We start from the raw sequence: 20,472 nt of genomic DNA, 5'->3' as shown, positions 1-20,472 counted from the left end.
CTGACCCTAACCCCAATAAAACAACCATTCCTTTTGTGAGGACCAGGAACATTCACGTCCTCGCCTCATATTCTAGCATGCTTGAGGGGACATTTGGTCCCCATTAGTATAGTAGCCTATAATACAAACACACAGACACACACAGGCACACTGGGAATTCATGAGAGTAACTCTAACCTTGAACTTCAATTCACAGCACGATTTGTAGCCTTCCCTTTCTTTCTTTCTCTGTTTCTCTGATTCTCTCTCACACACACACACACACACACACACACACACACACACACACACACACACACACACACACACACACACACACACACACACACACACACACAGTCACAGTCACATACAATCAGGTTTTATATGTATTCTCCACCCCACATAAGTGAGTGCAAGCGAAGGTCCAGATACACACAGGCCCTGTAATAGACAGGCAGGGGAATTGGACGGATCTTTTGAAAAGAGGGGTTCAAATGGTGATACAATCATGAAGATTTTGCACCGATGGCTTTTATATCAAGCCTGATTGAAAATCAACCTTGGGCCACGCGGAGTTCCACGACAGACAGACAGACAGACAGACAGACAGACAGACAGACAGACAGACAGACAGACAGACAGACAGACAGACAGACAGACAGACAGACAGACAACATGAGACAGAATGTGAGAGAAGGGGTCGAGGGAGGGTGAAAGAAGAGAGAGAAGGAACATAGGAAGAAAAGAATAGAGACAGAGAGAGAGAGAGAGAGAGAGAGAGAGGGTGGGGGGTATGAGTGAAAGATTGATAGGAGAGAGAGAGAGAATAAAGGGAAGAGAGAGAGAGGGAAAAAAAAGGTCACGTCTGTATCCTTTTACAGTCCATGACAGTTGGGCTACAGGGCCTCCGTGTGCGTGCGCGCGCGTGTGCGTGTGTGTGTGTGTGTGTGTGTGTGTGCGTGCGTGTGCGCGCGCGCGTGTGTGTGTGTGTGTGTGTGTGTGAGACACAGCCAAGCCATGTCTCTGTATTAGATTTACATCCTTTACCAGGAGGCCAATTCAGTCACATGCACCCACACACACACACATTGTGCAATATCATTTTACAATACCAAGACCATTGCCACTGTGTGCGTGCGTGCCCGCGTGCATGCATGCGTGCATGTGTGCATGCGTGTGTGTGTCTTGTTACGTGCCGTTACGTCTGTCTGTCTGTCTGTCTGTCTGTCTATCTATCTGTCTGTGAGTCATGCATATCTGTGACTGTTCAACTTTGTTCTCCAACTGCCAAAACCCATTCAGCTTTCACTCACGCACACACACGCGCGCGCGCACGCACACACATGCGCGCACGCACACACATGCGCACACACACACCGCTACAGAGCAGCCACAGCCTCTCTAACGGCTCGTCTACGTGACGCTGGCCGAGAACAGAAATCTATGTCATCCCGCAGGGCGGCTCCGATATGGAGAATGAAACGCATCCATTTCAGATGCAGCTTCTGTGTGTGTGTGTGTGTGTGTGTTTGTGTGCGTGTGTTTGTGTGCGTGTGTGTGTGTGTGTGTGTGTGTGTGTGTGTGTGTGTGTGTGTGTGTGTGTGTGTGTGTGTGTGTGTGTGTGTGTGTGTGTGTGTGTGTGTGTGTGTGTGTGTGGGTGAGAGAGAGGGACAGAGAGAGAACACAAGCCGAATGCTGATCACAGGGGGAGAGCATTAGTGCTCCTATCGTGTCGGAACACAGATCGAATCCCAAATAGTACGCTCTGTCGTCCAGACGAAAATAGACGATCTATAAGCTTGTCGGCGGAGTTGTCGGCTTATAGATCGGCTATTTTCGTCCGGCATTGCCCTCAAACAATGAAGCGTGAATTGGGCTCATACAGTAGGACAGGGGTCTTCAACAGGGGGTCCTCAGAGTTACTACAGGGGGTCCTTTGTGTGATAGGAACTAGTTTTTCCCCATTTCTTATATTAATCTCTTGAACCCTAGCGTCCATATTCTGAGAACTTTAGCCAAAAATAGCTGATCTACAAAAATAGCTGATCTCAACGCCTCGCTCTGCGAGGCGTTGTGAGCTTGTAGATCAGCTATTTTTGGCAAATAACTTTGGAGGAGGAAAAGAGCAGACTAAGTACAGTGACAAGGTCAAGTTTATTAAGTATTGACGGTTCAAGTGGTTAAATATCTGAAAACACATTAACATGAATCCAAAATACACTGTTGATCGTGTTGTCAAACAATGAAACCATATCTCTGAAAAGGTTGTGGGGGGTCCCTGCTTCATCTCTCTCTCAACTAAGGGGTCCTTGGCCTGAAAACGTTGAAGACCCATACAGTAGGTGCATAAGTGATTTGTTTTGTTATAAATAGCTCTATATTCTGATAGTAATCATTGGTGGTGTTTGTTCAGTAACTGTCTCTCTGGCTTTTTAATACATATATGTTGGGGTCAGGATACCAATTTGATCCAATCAAGGGAGAGGACTCACACAGGATAGGCTACAGGATAAACAATTGCAATTGGACGTGATGAGAGAAATAAATGAGGAGACTGGAATTGGAACTGGGACACAGACTGAAGCTGATGAACGGTTACTCCTGATTGGCTGAGATTGTTGTCCCGACCTGAACATGTAATCTCTGTTCATTAAGGAGACGGGAGACTTGTGTTACTGAACAGTCACACCAAACTGTAGTTATTACTGCCTTATTACACAGCTTGGTTGAACGCTTGATTCTGATTGATCGATCGTTGAAATCAGCCTCATTTTGGGGGTCCTTGACATGAAAAACTTTGAGAACCACTGACATGGAAACATGCGTAAAAAAAATAGAAGGACATTTATAGAATCGGGTCAAACATATTCAAAGACTTTCAAAGATTTTCATTATTTTTCAAAAATATAGCAGACCTACAAGCTTGCAGCACGGCACTCTGTGCTGCGCTGTGAGCTTGTATATCTGCTATTTTTAAATAGTTAAAGTATAACATGGTTAAAGTAATAATTTGTTCCAGGTCTATTGAACAGTAGTGTGGATGGGTGGTTAGATTGATTGATTGATTGATTGATTGATTGATTGATTGATTGATTGATTGATTGATTGAAGACTTTATTAGAAGTTTGCATAGAAAAAGGTACAGTTTCATGACGGTACAGTTCACTGGTACAAGGTCAACTAAAAGGAGATCCTAGAAAAGCACTTGGCTTATTTACACAGGAAACCATTGAAGTATCTCATATAACATTGAATGACAGACGGATAGAACACAGTACTATGCAGTAGATATATCAGGAGAAAATAAAATGAAAAAGAGACTAAAAGAATCAGTGCAAAAAGGAGACACTGGATACAAGTTTTCTGAAAAACAATATTATTCAAAAATTAGCCTACAAAAACAAATACGTTGCTACATACTGTACATACACTAAATACACTAAAATGTGTTCCCGCCCCTGAACGGGTTAACCTCTAGTTTGTGTTGGCGGGTGGAGGGAGGCATCATCGTCGTCATCGTCACCCCTGGGTGATAAACATTAGCATTAGCCTCAGGGCCACGCTTGATCTCTCGCGTTGACCCTGACCATGTTATGAATACGTTAATCGGCGCGACCGAGGACTTGCTTGTATACCCGCCGGCGGTTTCCATATAGCTGCCGACGTGATAGATGGTGTGTGTGTGTGTGTGTGTGTGTGTGTGTGTGTGTGTGTGTGTGTGTGTGTGTGTGTGTGTGTGTGTGTGTGTGTGTGTGTGTGTGTGTGTGTGTGTGTGTGTGTGTGTGTGTGTGTGTTGTGGGATGGATGTATGGTTAGATACATGTAGATAGGTAGGTAGGTAGATATATAGATGTAAAAGTAGCAATGCCGTTTCAGGTAAGAGTCCTGTCTTCTTCAAACCTTTACCTACTGTGAGTAAAAGTGCAATATAGTGTATTGGCAGTTAATGTATCAGTTGATCAGTTATTTGAGCAAATGATTTCAATATAGTGACTAAAACTGTAAAGGTACCAGAGATGTAGTGGAGTAGAAGTAACGTATCAGAAAATAAAGATAACAGCACTTGAGTAGATGTACTAGTCTGGGGAAAAAAGTTTATATTACCCGTCGGTTGGTAGGCGGACAGACGGAAAGACAGACAGATGCCGTACAGACTGCTGTTTAACTGGGAGCTTGTCGATATTTCGACATTACATTTGTTCTATAAGTCCCAGTATTTTGACGCGGGTGAATGTTAACCTGGTGAAATGCTAACCTGCCGACGTTGGTGAGTAGCTAACCTGCTGACACTGGTAAATGTTAACCTCTATTCCTAAACCTAACCCAAACCCTAACCTCAGTAACCCAGACGCTGGTGAGTAGCTAACCTGCCGACGATGGTGAACCTCCCGTAGTCGAGATAATGACACGTAGAAATAGCGAGATTTCACAGTTAAACTAACTTCACATCAAAAACATCTTTCACCTGGTGTAATCTCACCGATGGGGTCGATCCGGGCTAAGAAAACAAATATATTTACAGTATGAGCCCGAAAATTACAAGCGCAGCACGTCGCCGTTCGCGGGTTTCATCAGCAACTTTAACATTCACCGTATCGCTCTCATAGATCTATTTAATCTCTAGCGTTTCACATAAAAAAATGAACCCCGCGCACCCCGCAAGACATTTAAAAAGATAGATCTGCCTGCCTGCCAAGTCCCTCGCTCAGAAAGCCAAATGTAGAAAATGTATACTGTACATCAATAAGTCATACGTCGCAAGACTGAGATTTCTCAACCCCCGCGGAATCCGAGATGAAGAGAGATTGCAGGTGAAGAAGCATTCGTTTGGATGCAGTGCTGTCGGTCTGTCTTGGAGGGTTTTTTCCGCTCGCCTCAGCTCGTCTTGTCGCGGTTCAGGAGGAAATGTCATCGTTCTAACATATTTTATTTTTTTATTTTTTCAGGTCAACGACCCCTTAGCCGAGAGAGTGATGATTTAGCAGGGACCCCCCCCACACACACACACACACACACACACAAACTACATATTGGATTCATGTTAAATGTATGTTTTTAGAGTTTTAACCACTTTTAACTCCCAGTACTTTGTAAACTTGAACTTTGGCTTTGTACTTGGTCCGCTCTTTTTTCCCTGTACACCAAGCTTCTTTGCCGAAAATAGCCTTGACCCCCTGTAGCTGCTGGTTCATACTTAGTCATGCAGACGGTGCCTCTCGCACAAAATAGCCAATCGATAAACAATCGATGTTTGGGAGCGGTCCAAAATTAGTAAATGTTAATGAGATAGCATAGAAAGCTCGGAGAGAGACTGTGTAGGAGACACAGACAGTAGATTAAGTTTAAAAACATTCATAGCATAATGGAGCGTGCGTTGAGTAACAACTAAGTCTTTGGTAGCGTTCACCTGAGGTAACATCAGCAGGCTAAATAAACATGCACAGATATTGTTAGGAAAGTGTTGATCCATAGATCATGGGCATTCTTCTTACATCTGTCAAAAGCCAAGACAATTTAAACCCCCCCAGAACTTTTTTCTGTACTTTTACTAAGGGGTGTCGCACCAAATTCTGGGCCCTGGGTACAAGGATTCACTGCGTTATTTGGTGCTTTAGCTATTGGGTTAGGGTTAGGGTTAAAATAGCTGATCTACAAGCTCGCAGTGCGGCACTCTGTGCCGCGCTGTGAGCTTGTAGATCTGCTATTTTTGAGAAATCAATCAAAAGTCTTTGAAGGTTTTTTGAAAAAACTGTTTCTATGTCAGTGCTGCTCAAACTTTTTCATGTGAAGGAACCCCAACATGATATGTATTTGGCCACAGACCTCCATCTCAAAATATATAGTTCCAGGGACCCCCCCCCCCAGAAGCGAAATTTGAGTTACAAATGTTCCCTTAAAATATACATATATTCAAAGATTTGCACAAATCTTCACGACGAAAAACGGAAAAATAACAGATCTACAAGCTCGCATCGCGGCACCAAGTGCTGCGCTGTGAGCTTGTATATCTGCTATTTTTCAATAGCTATAATAAGTATGGCTATGGCCCCTCCACCTTGGGCCCTAGGAACTCTTTCCCACTTTTCCCCCCCTTGTGACGCCCCTGCTTTTACTTCTACTCCACTTCATCTCAGGGGCAAATATTGCACTTTTACTCCAGTACAATTATTTGAAATCTTGAGTTACTATAGTTACTGTGTAGATTTTGATTATTATTACAAAGCCACTTCAGACCTACAGTATAATATACTTTGCCAAATATATGTCACTCTGGGGGCCCCTAGTTTGAGCACCCCTGTTCAGAAGCAGCATTGTCCTGCAGATGGTCCGTCTAAAAGTGTCCCCAAGTGTTGTCCTTGTGTCAGCGTGGCCTGGAGACGTGTAAGAGAATGTGTCTGTCTCTGTCCCCGTCTGCATTCCAACTGACCCACGCAACACACGCTGGCACATGATGGATGGACTGTGTGTGTGTGTGTGTGCGTGTGTGTGCGTGTGTGTGTGCGTGTGTGTGCGTGTGTGCGTGTGTGTGTGCGTGTGTGTGCGCGCTCGTGCGAGAGAGAGAGACAGCCGCGGTATCGCGTAGACTTGATCTCTGTAGACTAAACACACACCAACTGCTGCATACTTCAACTTAATAATCTCTCTCTCTCGCTCTCTCGCTCTCTCTCTCTGTGTGTGTGTGTGTGTGTGTGTGTGTGTGTGTGTGTGTGTGTGTGTGTGTGTGTGTGTGTGTGTGTGTGTGTGTGTGTGTGTGTGTGTGTGTGTGTGTGTGTGTGTGTGTGTGTGTTTCTGTCTGTCTCTCTCTTTCTTTTTCTCTGTCTCTCTCTCTTTCCCTCTCTCTCAGTATATCTCTTGTCTCACTCTGTTTCTCTCTTGGATCCAGTGTCTCCGATCGTGAGTGGACTTACAAATATATGTTTTTAGCAGCCAGGGAACTAGCTTCACATACACAAACATGCTTGTGCGCGCGTGTGGACACACACACACACACACACACACACACACACACACACACACACACACACACACACACACACACACACACACACACACACACACACACACACACACACACACACACACACACACACACACACACACACACACACACACACACACACACACTGATAGAGTAGAAAGCAGCAGCAGCACTTCTGTCACTCTCCCCCTGATGAAATGTCACATTCTGTCACAATCCCATTTACATGTGGCTCCACCTCTCTCTCTCTCTCTCTCTCTCTCTCTCTCTCTCTCTCTCTCTCTCTCTCTCTCTCTCTCTCTCGCTCTCTCTCTTCCTTCTCCTCTTCTCTCACAACAGGTTTTTTGCCTGTCCTCCCCCTCTTTTTCTGCCAATGCCAATGTTTTTGTCAGTTTCTTTCCCCCCATCTGGCTGTCAACTAAACTACTTGGAACTAGACCCAGCAACAAGCTCTATGACTATACAGTAGTGATGCACAGATACAGTAGGCTTTTGAGGTCATCCGAATCCATCCGCACAAATTAATTATCCACCCATTATCCAACCGCATTAGTTATATTTATCCAATTTATAAATCTGCACCATCCGTCATCTGCATCTTACATATTATTATTATTTTCTGGTATTCCCAGAAATGCATTGATTCTTTTTTACGGAATGTCTGTTTGTCTTTTTTGTGCTACGCTGCGCTGATGCAGTCAGATAGACAGACAGACAGACAGGCACAGAGAGAGAGAGAGAGAGAGAGAGAGAGAGAGAAAGAGAGAGAGAGAGAGAGAGAAACAAACACATGCACACACAGCTTGTTAGTGGGAAGTTTAACTTACCTATCCACCTGTTTCCGCAAGAATTTACTGTAGCATTATTTGCGGGACACTTCCGATTAACAGCAGACATACAAGCTCATGTTGCGTCGCAGATGCAACCGTTGTGAGCTTGTAGATCACTCTCGGCTGCGGCGCCGGAAGCTGCCTGCACATTCTGCGCAATGCACGATGGGATGTTGTAAAGTTGTGGATACATTGCAATATGCGCAAGGGATCTATGGAAGAGATTCAACTTTTTAGCGCAGCGCGACCGTAGAGGTAAGGTAATGAGCACGACAAGGAGAGACATTACAGGTCAATCGAACAATAACAATTCCTCTACATTCTGTAATTGTGTGGACATCTTGTAAATTAAGTAATTCAGACGTTTAACAATAATTTGACTCTTGAGAGCATAAAATGGGTGTCATTCATTTTACACTGTCTAGAGTTAAAGATCTAATACATGGTACATTTGGTTACCAGCTCTCCTTCATATAGACGGGGAATGCACTGAACTAGATGCATATGGAGGCATTCTGGCTGTATGTAGATGTTGGCCGCCCCAGACGCAGAGGGTCCATGTGCTTACCGTTAAATAAGCACCACATCACCATCCACCGAGACACTTGAGACAATTTACATCAGGCATGCAATTTATGCACAACCTGCAATCATGTATACATAGAACCCCTGCAGGCAGGCAGGCACAAACGCATGCACGTACGCACGCACGCCACGGACTGGTAGCTCACATACACCCCCAGAGACGCCATTTGCACATTCGCACTTGCAGAAAACAATTTGAATAACATGAGACGAAAGATATAAATTAAATCAGTATAGGCATGATGAGCCTAGAGAGAGAGAGAGGGAGGGAGGGAGAGGGAGAGAGAGAGAGAGCGAGAGAGAGAGAGAGAAAGAGAGACAGAGAGAGAGAGAGATGGTGTACACTACATTATATTGGCGTTTACGAGGCCCTATAAAGATAAAAGGATGGGCGAATGGGATGGAGAGTGTGAACGTTCTCATTTAGAGGTGGTAATCCCGCCCACACACACACACACACACACACACACACACACACACACACACACACACACACACACACACCTGTTGTGTAAGGGACACCGCTGTCCTCTCTCTGGGAGCTACAGGTGCCGCTGTCAGTCACTGTCACACACACACACTCCACCCTGGTCTTTGCTCTATAGCGCCCCCCTTTGGGCCTTTGTTCTAGCTGCACCTCCTTCTGTGTGGGAACACAACACGAAGCGCGGCGCGGTGTGTCCCTCCTGAGATGGTCTCTCGCGCAACCTCACCTTTCACTATACCTTCTAACAGACAAATAATTGGTGTTGGGTGGAAACCTTGTATGTCCAAAACCGTTCATTTTGTATTTAAGGCGTTGTGTGCTTGTTGTAGATCGGCTATTTTCACTAGTCTTGTGCGATAGTCTTGTATGATGAAGCAGGGCTTTACTTTACCAGAAAACACACATATTTGAAACCTGGAGATACGAGGTTTCTGCCTGACAGTGACGACATACATAAATAGTCTAAATACATTTAAAGCAGATAATATGACTGCTCACACAAACAGTATCCTCTCATGACCCCAACAAAGTGAATTAACTCAACGCAGTGCTATGGTGGCGTTAGGGTCGCTAAACCTTTCTGTTACCGCCGCTCGCTCTGACTCCTCCGGCGCGATATATCCTCTTAGAACAATGACATTTAAACGTGTGACGGGTCGCGCTCAGGGTGTCAAGAGTGAGTCAGTTTCTTTTGTTTCTTCTCCATGTCTTTGCGAGAAAGCTTCAGAGCAAATGCTTTAGGGCTGTATCCATTGACCTGCGATAGCGTCTACAACTACAGTGCATTGTCAGCGTGTTAGTCATGCTAGCCACGACCCGCTATCTCTGTTAGATGCACATTAGTTCCAGTCACTTTACACCTTATCGTCTGTCACACACGCACACACGCACTCACACGCGTTTGTATCACTATATTTATGAGGACAACACCATTTTCAGTGTACCTACTAAATAAAATATGCATGTCTCCAACCCTAACCTTTTACCTAACCATTAGATGTTTGCCTGGGACCTAATGTGTCGCTTCTCGCCACATTGTGACTGTGCGCTTGTAGATCCGCTATTTTCACTACGTCTTAAACGTTTCATTCATTTATTTGTGGAATTATTATAGATCATTTCATTTTATTCATGAAATACTTATTTTTTTTAATAATGGTATTACAATTGAACTAACTTTTTTGAAATATACATACAAATAGGCCTATATATTCTTTTAAATGTAGGAAATGAAGAAAACTAAACTTTGATATTGATTTACTCGCAACACCATACAAATTGTCCCCACCCTCTGTTCTATATAATTTATAACCATATCCTAATCATAAATCCAACCTGATTCTCTTTCCTAATCGTAAGCCTATTTCATATTTTAACCATAAAACTGTCATTTCTCTTGTTACCAAGAAAACGTTCCTCACAACATGTCTTTCTCAAATTCGTGTGGGCACCTGTGGAAACATGTGGCCCTCACAACTGTTAGTGACACTAGCACACACACGCACGCACACGCACACGCACACACACGCACGCACACGCACGCACACACACGCACGCACACACACACACACACACGCACGCACACACGCACACGCACACACACACACACACACACACACACACACACACACACACTGATTTGAGGCCCTTCCAACCATAACCTTTCCCAGTGTATTGTGGAGGTCAGGGTAGAATGCGGTGATGAATATAACAGTGCTGTAAGAGATACCAGTGACAGCAGTGTTATTACGGTAAGAGCAGATTAGTTCTGCTTGGCTCTTCATCATTACCGTACCACGCATACATTGGTTCCAGCCATTTCACACGCCCATGCAGTCCTCTCTCTCTCTCGCTCTCGCTCTCTCTCTCTCTCTCTCTCTCTCTCTCTCTCTCTCTCTCTCTCCCCTGCTACACTCGTATAATTAAGTCACACTTGGACAAAACCTTCGCTGTGTCGGGCGGAAACCTCTTATCTCCATATTTAACGTTTGATCACACTTGATCACACATTTATCATTAAAAAAAAAGATTAAAAATAGCGAAAAGGTGCGAGGTGTTGTGTGCTTGTAGATCGGCTATTTTCACTAGTCTTGTGCGAAAGTCTTGTATGATGAAGCAGGGCTTTACTTTACAAAAAAAATCAAACCTCGGTTTGAAGTGGAGTGGTGAATCTGAGCAGCGTGCGTGCGTACGTGCGTGCGTGCGTGCGTGCGTGCGTGCGTACGTGCGTGCGTGCGTGCGTGCGTGCGTGCGTGCGTGCGTGTATGTGTGTGTGTGTGTTGAGTGTGCCTGGCCTGCACAAAACAGCGCCCCTCCTTTAACTAGTGTGTTGTGTGTGGCCACTCAAGGTATTGCCAGGCTACGGACACGGCCAGCCAGCCACCCAGCCAGCCACCCAGCCAGCCAGCCACATACCCACGGACATACCTGTCTATTGGGAGTGCTTTCACCACTCCAAAAAAAACACACGCATTTGAAACCTGGAGATACGAGGTTTCTGCCCGACAGCGACGACATACATAAATAGCCTAAATACATTTAAAGCAGATAATATGACTGCTCACACAAACAGTATCCTCTCATGACCCCGACCAAGTGATTTTAATTAAGTCACACTTGGACAAAACCGTTTTGTGTTTTTTTTTTCATAAATCACTTGAAATCATACTGCCGCGTCACACAAAAGCATCAAAAGTAGCAGATCTGCAAGCTCGAAACGCGGCACTACTTTTGATGCTTTCGCATTTGAATCCTGAAAAGAACAGTTTTGGACATATGAGGTTTCCACCCGACAGAGACAAAACGTTAAACGCACTCCTCACGCACGCACGCACGCACGCACGCGTGTACACACACGCACGCGTGGCATTGTAATATCTCGCAACTTCCTGTGTGTTTGTTTAATTACGGCATTGTTTTGTCAATCAGAGCTTTTGGGACCTGTTGCTATACAAGTGGGAGAATAACAGTGAAAGAGAGAGAGAATGAAAGAAAGTTCAGTTTGTTCTCTTGCTGGTTGTACCTTGCACAAGATTGCATGTTTTGCCCCTAGACTGTGGAACAATCTCCCCTTGGAACTACAGTAAGAGCTGTGTCCACTGTTGACAATTTAATAGGCCTATTTTAACCCATTTAGGCCTAGAATTAGAAGGATTCAAAAGACACTTATAGAATCGGGTCAAAATTCTAATTTTCACGATTTTTCAAAAATGGCAGATCTACAAGCTCGCAGCGCGGCACTCGGTGCCGCGCTGTGAGCTTGTATATCTGCTATTTTTCAATAGTTAAAGCATAAAATAATGATACACAAAATGTGTACTCGTTCTAAATGGGTTAAAGTGTACGTATTGCAATGGCTAAATGGTGATCGTTTTGTCTTTTGTGTTTTAAACCTGTGAAGCACTTTGTGACTCTCACTGCCTGTGAATGGTGCTCTACAAATACGTTTTGCTTGCTTACTTCTCATTAAAGGCAGGGTAAAAGTACATGCTAGTCCATATCTACGCAGCAATGTATTATACAGAAATGACTGGACATGTACAGGTAGCAAAATGTAAGAATCACGACATCACGACATGAGGAAGTTCCTATTCTTACATCATTGCTGCTGTGCAGAAACCTCTTTTTACTTGTACATCAGCTAGTTAAAGGCCCGCTGACACGCCCCAAAATTACAATAGTATGATACAGTAGGTCACGTGGTCTCTCTGAAAACGGTCCTAAACAGTGTAATCTGCCCCTCGCCCCCAACAACAGCTGACCAGTACTGTTAGTAGTCTAAGTACAGTCAATTAATTTGATTGGTTACTACTATATTGTATTACTTTTTAAAGTGACAGTACCCCTTTAGATGACAGTCCTACTTTAAATATATTGAAAATGTTTGGAAACATTTGAATAATTTATATATACAAGGAACAGCTCCCGGCCCCCCGCGATTGAGAACCGAATCCCATCGTTCATTTAAAAGAGCTGTTCAAAAGAGCGGAAGAACGTCACATCTCTACTGTGCTCCTCCGGGCAGAACAGAGCAGTGGATGCGTTTTCTTTTTATTTAACGGTGTTATCGGTGTGAAAGTAAAGTACTCGGTGTTGTGCTCGCTCACCGGTAACACTGAGTACCGTTGCAACCCTAGTTCTACTATTAAGTACATTAAGTACATGCAGTTTTACCAGAGGAGGATTAATACAGTAAATACCTTGCAAAATTATTCAGACCCTTTCGAGTCAGATTGTTTAATTTTTGAGCGGTAGAGTGGCTCTGCGTGTGTCTGTAGCCTTTTTCCTCAGCGTTTTGCCGTAGCCTCATGTTTGTCTAGTGATGTCATATGTCGTATGTCTGTAGCGTTTTTCCTCAGCGTTTTGCCATAGCAAAACGTGTGTGTACAGACACAAATCCTAGCTTACGTTATGCAAGCACGACCACCACTCACTTTTTTTCTATTTGAGTTCCTTTTCACAGTACGCTACTTTTGCAAGGCACTATACATTTTTACTTTTTTTCCCTATTAACTTTTCATCTTTTTTCTTTTGTCTTTTTCTCTTTCGTCTTTTGCCAATCCCCAATGTTGGCTCCTCAATGGTCGGGCCTTGGCCTTGGGAGCTTCCTTGTGCGTCCTCTCTGCTGCTGCCTGCTGGCATTCCTCCTCCTTTGCTGATGACGGGCTCACACACCTTCTTCAGCTCTTTGAGCCGATGTTCGTACTCCTCTTTGTCAGCCAGCAGGTTGTTCTCCATCCAGGCGATGGCCTGATCACACTGCCCAATGACCTTCTTCTGCTCCCCTTCGCTGATCTTCTCCTTCATGTTGTCCTCCTGCACACGGCTCTTCATCCCGAAGGCGTAGGATTCCAGCGAGTTCCTTGCAGCGATCCTTTCCCTCTGAGCGTCATCTTCAGCTCTGAATTTGTCAGCGTCCTGCACCATCTTCTCGATCTCTTCTTTGTTGAGCCGGCCCTTATCGTTGGTGATGGTAATCTTGCTCTCTTTGCCCGAGCTCTTATCCACCGCGGACACGTTCAAGATGCCATCGGCGTCTATGTCAAAGGTGACGTCGATCTGAGGAACCCCTCTGGGAGCAAGTGGGATTCCTGACAGCCAAAACTGGCCCAACATATTGTTGTCCTTGGTCATGGCTCTCTCTCCTTCATACACCTGGATGAAGACCCCAGTCTGGTTGTCATAGAAAGTGGTGACGTTCTTGGTTTGTTTAGTGGGGATGGTGGTGTTCCGTTTGATGAGATTGAACATAACTCCTCCAACTGTTTCGATGCCCAGGGAAAGAGGTGTCACATCCAGCAGCAGAAGGTCTTGAACATTTTCTGAATTATCGCCTGACAAAATGGCAGCCTGTACAGCAGCTCCATAAGCCACCGCCTCGTCTGGGTTGATGCTCCTGTTCAGCTCCCTGCCATTGAAGAAATCCTGCAGGAGTTTCTGTATTTTAGGGATTCTGGTGGAGCCTCCAACCAGGACAATGTCATGAATGGTTCCCTTGTCCATTTTGGCATCTCTGAGGGCCTTTTCCACAGGCTCTAATGTTCCCCTGAAGAGGTCAGAGCACAGCTCCTCAAAGCGAGCTCGGGAGATGGAAGTGGAGAAGTCAATGCCCTCATAAAGGGAGTCAATCTCTAGGCTTGCCTGGGAGCTCGAAGACAGGGTTCTCTTAGCCCTCTCACAGGCTGTGCGCAGCCTCCTCAGAGCCTTCTTGTTTTGGCTGATGTCCTTCTTGTGTTTCCTCCTGAACTCCTCCACAAAGTGGTTGACCACGCGGTTGTCAAAGTCCTCCCCACCCAGGTGAGTGTCTCCAGCTGTAGCCTTGACCTCAAAGATGCCTTTCTTGATCGTCAGGATGGACACGTCGAACGTGCCCCCGCCCAGGTCAAAGATTAGGACGTGGCGTTCCCCTGACTTGACTTTATCAAGTCCGAATGCGATGGCAGCTGCAGTTGGCTCACTTATTATTTTCAGTATATTCAGCCCCGCAATGGTGCCAGAATCCTTTGTAGACTGCCTCTGGGAGTCATTGAAGTAGGCTGGGACGGTGATGACCGCATTGTTCACCCTCTGGCCCAGGTAGGCCTCAGCTATCTCTTTCATCTTTACCAGGACCATGGAAGAGATTTCCTCTGGGTTAAAGGATTTGTTCTCCCCCTTGTATTCCACCTGCACCTTGGGCTTTCCTCCATCACTCACCACCGTAAAGGGCCAGTGCTTCATGTCTGACTGCACCACTGCATCGTCAAACCTTCGCCCGATCAGTCGCTTGGCATCGAACACGGTGTTGGTGGGGTTCATTGCCACCTGGTTCTTGGCTGCACCCCCGATGAGTCTTTCAGTGTCGGTGAAAGCCACATAGCTGGGTGTGGTCCTGTTGCCCTGGTCATTGGCTATGATTTCTACTTTGCCGTGCAGGAGAACCCCCACACAGGAGTAGGTGGTTCCCAAGTCAATACCAATAGCGACACCTTTTCCTGCAGACATCTTGAATAATAACTAAAGAAAGTGTCTGTGCGGACTGGGAGCTTATTTATTGGCTGCGTGACAGCACTGTTAGTTGTGACATCACGGTGACTGGCTTAGAGGCATTGTGAATGTTTTCAAATATAGAAAAGTCACACCGGTGCAAAGCGAGCGGCCGAACTCAACACACGTGCATATCTCCTTGTATGGGCGTTTTGTCCGTAACATCAGTTACTTTATGTGTATGAGCACAGTAAATACATTTGCCTAATAGTCAGTCAGTTAGATGACGGTCAAAGTTCGTATGGGGAATATTTGGGTGAGGAAATATGGAGACATAGAGATTTACAGATACTAGACGTTAGGTCTGTTTTGTGATGCGGAAGTCTCACCCCCGCTGCTGGTGGTTGAAGGCTGAATTCCAGCTGGGGAAGAAGCACTAAAGACGGACACATGTCGCGGCGCTGCGCGGCGCGGTGATGCACGGTATGGCCGCGGCGCGGTACGGCGTGGCGCGGTCATAGCATTTCTGATCATTATAATGAACTAGAAGCTGGGCCGCCCTTCGGGCGGCCCAGCGTCTAGTCGGCGACCTGGCCAACTCGGGAACGATGTAAATAGGGAATGAATGCCCCGCCCTTTAATGCAAACCCCAATACCTGTTGTCATATGATGTTGTCATAGGACTCCATATGTCTTGACCATCTGTTTGCCTGTGTCCATTTATGCCCATATATGGAGATATCTGTATCTGTCTCTCTGTCGGCGTCCATTTTATGTCCATATATGGAGATCACTGCAGATATAATCCTGGGTCCATTTTATGCCCATATATGGCCATATATGGAGATCTCTGTATCTGTCTGTCTGTGTCCCTTTATGCCCGTATATGGAGATCTTTGTGATTCTGCGTCCATTTCATGCCCATATATGCCATATATGGAGATATCTTTTTATCTGCGTCCATTTTATGCCCATATATGAGATCTCTGTCGCTTTTTGTTTGTTTCTTCTTTAAGCATATGGAGATATCTGTTTATATGCGTCCATTTTATGCCCATATATGAGATCTCTGTCGCTTTTTGTTTGTTTCTTCTTTAAGCAGAATACGCAGCCTGCTTAAATCTGCATCATTCAAGTCATCCTCCCAGTCCCACGCTTTGTTGCTTGTCTTATGTTTGTCTTGTCTCTTTTATTTTATTTATCTTTTTTGGAGCGGACCCCATTAATGCAAACCCCAATATACCTGTTGTCATAGGACACGTTTTGACCATCTATCTGTTTGCCTTTGTCCCCACCCTTTAATGCAAACCCCAATATACCTGTTGTCATAGGACCCGTTTTGACCATCTGTTTGCCTTTGTCCCCTTATGCCCATATATGGAGATCTCTGCACACACAGTACCGGTTGCGGAAAACTCTGATGTCAGACATCAGCTCCGCATACGGGCATTAATTTTATGCCCATATCTGGAGAACGCGCGTGCCGGTGGGAAGAAGGGTTCTCGAGATACGCGGATTACATACATACATACACATTCACAGAGATTTTTTGTTGACTCATGTGGAGTACGTGATGTCAGAGCCTTTTATGAAGTGATGTCACAATGAGTCAGCGCTTGCGCCGATTTCCTCCGGAACAGCCTGATGTCAACAATCAGCTCTGCATAAGGAGATTCCAAACGTTTTGCGCCGGTTTCGGAAAACCGTGCGTCGGGTCGGGTCGAGGCTCGGCACTGCACTCCGCGCCGCGTCGGGGAACGCGCGTGCCGAATCTGAAGCCGGTGGGACGAACGGTTCTCGAGATACGCGGGTTACATACACGCAGAGATACATACACGCAGAGATTTGTCGCATTTATAGATAGATATTTGTAACACAAATCTTCTCTTCTATGGGGATCCCTGGCAAAAAATACATTTTCAGATGGGGGTCCGCGGCCACATACAAATCAATTTGGAGGCTCTTGGCACAAACAAAGGTTTGACTACTTTGCGCTGTCACCATAAGCTCTTGCTGGTGAATAAACAGCTGTGTCTCTGTAGAGAGAAACACACTATGATCAAGCTCTGCATCTGAAGTGTCATGAGACGTGTTGTGATTTGGTGCTAGATAAATAACGCTGAATGAAATTAAATGAAATTGAATGGAATTGATTTCCCTCAGCGGATTTTTGGTAATGAGCTCACAACTCCAAAAGGGAATCCTTTTGTCAAAGAAAGAGAGAGAGAGAACGAGGGAAAAAAAGGCACAGATCAAGTTGTTATTAGAGTATCATTCTGGCAGAAATAGCAACGGGACGACTTGATTTATGTGTAAACGTAACCTTTATACTCCTCTCTGGAGCTCTGAAGCCAATGGCTTCATTCATGGGTGTCACATGCGGGGGGAAAGTGGGACTGAGTTTACTAGGGCCCAAGGTGAAGGGGCCCTAGTAACTTTAGCTATTGAAAAATAGCAGATATACAAGCTCACAGCGCGGCACCGAGTGCCGCGCTGCAAGCTTGTAGATCTACTATTTTTGAAAAGTTGTGAAAATGTGCGCAAATCTTTGAATATATGTATTTTTAAGCGAACATTTGTAACTGAAATTTTGCTTCTGGGGGAGGCTCACTGGAACTAAATATTTTCAGATGGGGGTCCGTGGCCAAATACATATCATCTTGGGGGTCCTTGACATGAAAATTTTGAGCACCACTGACATGGAAACATAATGTTTCTTGCACACATTTTCAATTTTTTTCAAAAAATAGCAGATCTACAAGCTCTCAGCCGCGCTGTGAGCTTGTATATCTGCTATTTTTCAATAGTTAACATTCATGGGGGGGCCCGCAGTGAATCCTTGTGCCCAGGGCCCAGCATTTGGTGTGACGCGCCTGGCTTCATTTGATATGTTTTTTGGTGGAGTGGGTTCACAGCACAACAGTATACAGGGGACACATGCATTATGTATAACTGACAGTTTTACCAGACAGGCATATATTAGGATGACAGCGGACTGATTCACAGATAGAAAAACATCCTTACATAAGCTGCACTTGCCATTTGCTTTGACTTATTCAGCGCCGACTGAATCAATTCAAATGGTAAGTACATGTCTTTGCCTTTAAGTTCAGTCAAACAGTAGTGTCAGGGAAATTCATCCTCTGTCATGTTGCATTGTCGTGCATTGTAAATAGCAGATCTATAAGCTGCCATGGACACCAATATTGGCTATTGTTAATTAGCTATTCCGTGAAGATGTTTAGGAAATCAGCAGCTACATGAGTTCGTAGGGTTTAAGTTGTTAATATGAACATATAGTTCCTTTGGATCCTCAAACTGTCGTTCAAACCTCATAATGATTATCTCCACACTAATGGTCAAAAAACACTTGAGCTGAATTTGGGTAATGATAATTATAATGACACATGCAAGTACGATGTATAAAGTCACCTTACCAACTTTTAAAAACTTGTTTTATTAATTTCCTGAAAAGTTAATATGTTTGACATAGTTGGTTTCTGCCCGTCAGCAGAGATATTTTAGCCAATTAGGATTCAACAGAAGTCTAATTCCAGCCTGCCTATTGGTCCGTTTGATTCTGATAAACATCAGCCTGATTTAATTAACAAGACAATGATAGCAAACAGTATTCTGCCATTTTGTTTTCCTCAACCTTGTGATCTTTTTGATCAAAGGTAAGCGTATTGTTAGAAAGGAGAGAAAATAGAAGCGAGAGATTTGAACTCCCTAAGGTATAGCGATGCAACCAATTAACTCACCCACCGCTATTTTTAAGACCCTTCTAATGGTCCACACCGCCAGGATTTTGCCTACCTTTAACGTGGGCGCGCGCGCGAATCCATTGCGCGATGGTTCACCGATTGCATTCACAATACGATCCAGGCACGGTAAGCAACAAAGCACTACAGCCTTCCATCGCTCAAAGCGAAACCGACGGAGCGCCACGCTGGTGTTGCACAACATTGAACCGGATGACATTTCGGCAGACAGGATACAGGCGTCGTTGTCCCGCCCCCCCATTTCCGTTCTGGAACATCCAGATCCGTTTTTTGTGAATAGGGCGGGTCCATAGAGCGCTATGGACGGCGAATCGGCGATCATACTTTTTTGTTTTATAGTTATTAAAGCTAATTGATAACTCGTCATATTCGTCATAAGCAGAGTGGACCCATAACTATAGCTCGTCAAACTCGACATATGCAGTGGGTGAGTTAAAACGTTCCCTTGTCAGATTTCATTAGCATTAATTATGTCTTTGTTTTAATTAGCTGATGGGTATCTCGGGCCACCTATTGTCTTTCAGATAGTTATTTGATAACGCACTTTGATGAGAGATGACTTTCAAGTTTGAAGTGTCTTAAACTCTGAATGTCAGTGGTGTTGAGATTCAACTTTGAGCGTCTGTTAACAATTTTGCTGCCATTTTAAACATATATGTACTAAGCAGCTGCCAAATTGTCCTAATCTTTTAACGTGGGCACGTGCACGCATCGACTCATCTAGTAGACGTGTAGACTCGGTGACAGCTTTCGAAGAAAAAAAAAAACCATTGAAATAGACGTATCCGTTGCCAGGCTGTATCCGCCACTGTTTACATAAAAAAACATTGGAAACAGCCAGCTGTGCGCTATGGTAACACGTGGACACGATATTGCATTTTGCATTATCATGCTGCATCATATGATGCAAAATGCATCACTAGCACTGCTGAAATACTAAAATATCTCAAAACACAGATTGAACACAAACAAATTACTCAGGATTGTGTTGATTGTGTCCCAAACAACAATAAAATAAGATCTGGTTGTCCCAGAGGTGAAGTTGCCCTTTAAGTAAAGTACAAATACCTCAAAATTGTACTTAATGTACTTTACTCCACTGACTCCAAGTCACTTTGTCTGGCTAGCTGGCTGGCTTTGTATCATGAACTGCAATACCGCTGGTGACCAGTGGTAGGCGCTGGTGTGCACACACACACACACACACACACACACACACACACACACACACACACACACACACACACACACACACACACACACACACACACACACGGCCACGGCCACTTAGGGACATAGACAGGAACAGATAAAGTCACTCTGAGGACACACACACATGCACCACCGCTCACTTCAAACTTG

General features: G+C 44.8%; 1 protein-coding gene across 1 annotated transcript; it reads right to left on the bottom strand.

Annotated features, from left to right (window-relative positions):
- Positions 1-13,345: 13,345 nt before the first annotated feature.
- On the bottom strand, positions 13,346-15,346 carry LOC308282097 (heat shock 70 kDa protein-like; the record flags this gene model as incomplete). Its single annotated transcript, XM_080722441.1, has 1 exon — positions 13,346-15,346. One exon carries the CDS (start codon positions 15,344-15,346, stop codon positions 13,346-13,348), a length of 2,001 nt encoding a protein of 666 aa, XP_080578567.1.
- Between the last annotated feature and the right edge of the window lie 5,126 nt (positions 15,347-20,472).

Source organism: Nannobrachium achirus, assembly GCF_963921795.1.
Source record: "Nannobrachium achirus genome assembly, chromosome: 3".
NCBI classification, from domain to species: domain Eukaryota; kingdom Metazoa; phylum Chordata; class Actinopteri; order Myctophiformes; family Myctophidae; genus Nannobrachium; species Nannobrachium achirus.
Note: the sequence above shows the minus strand (reverse complement) of the source record. Positions and strands in the feature narration are given on the sequence as shown.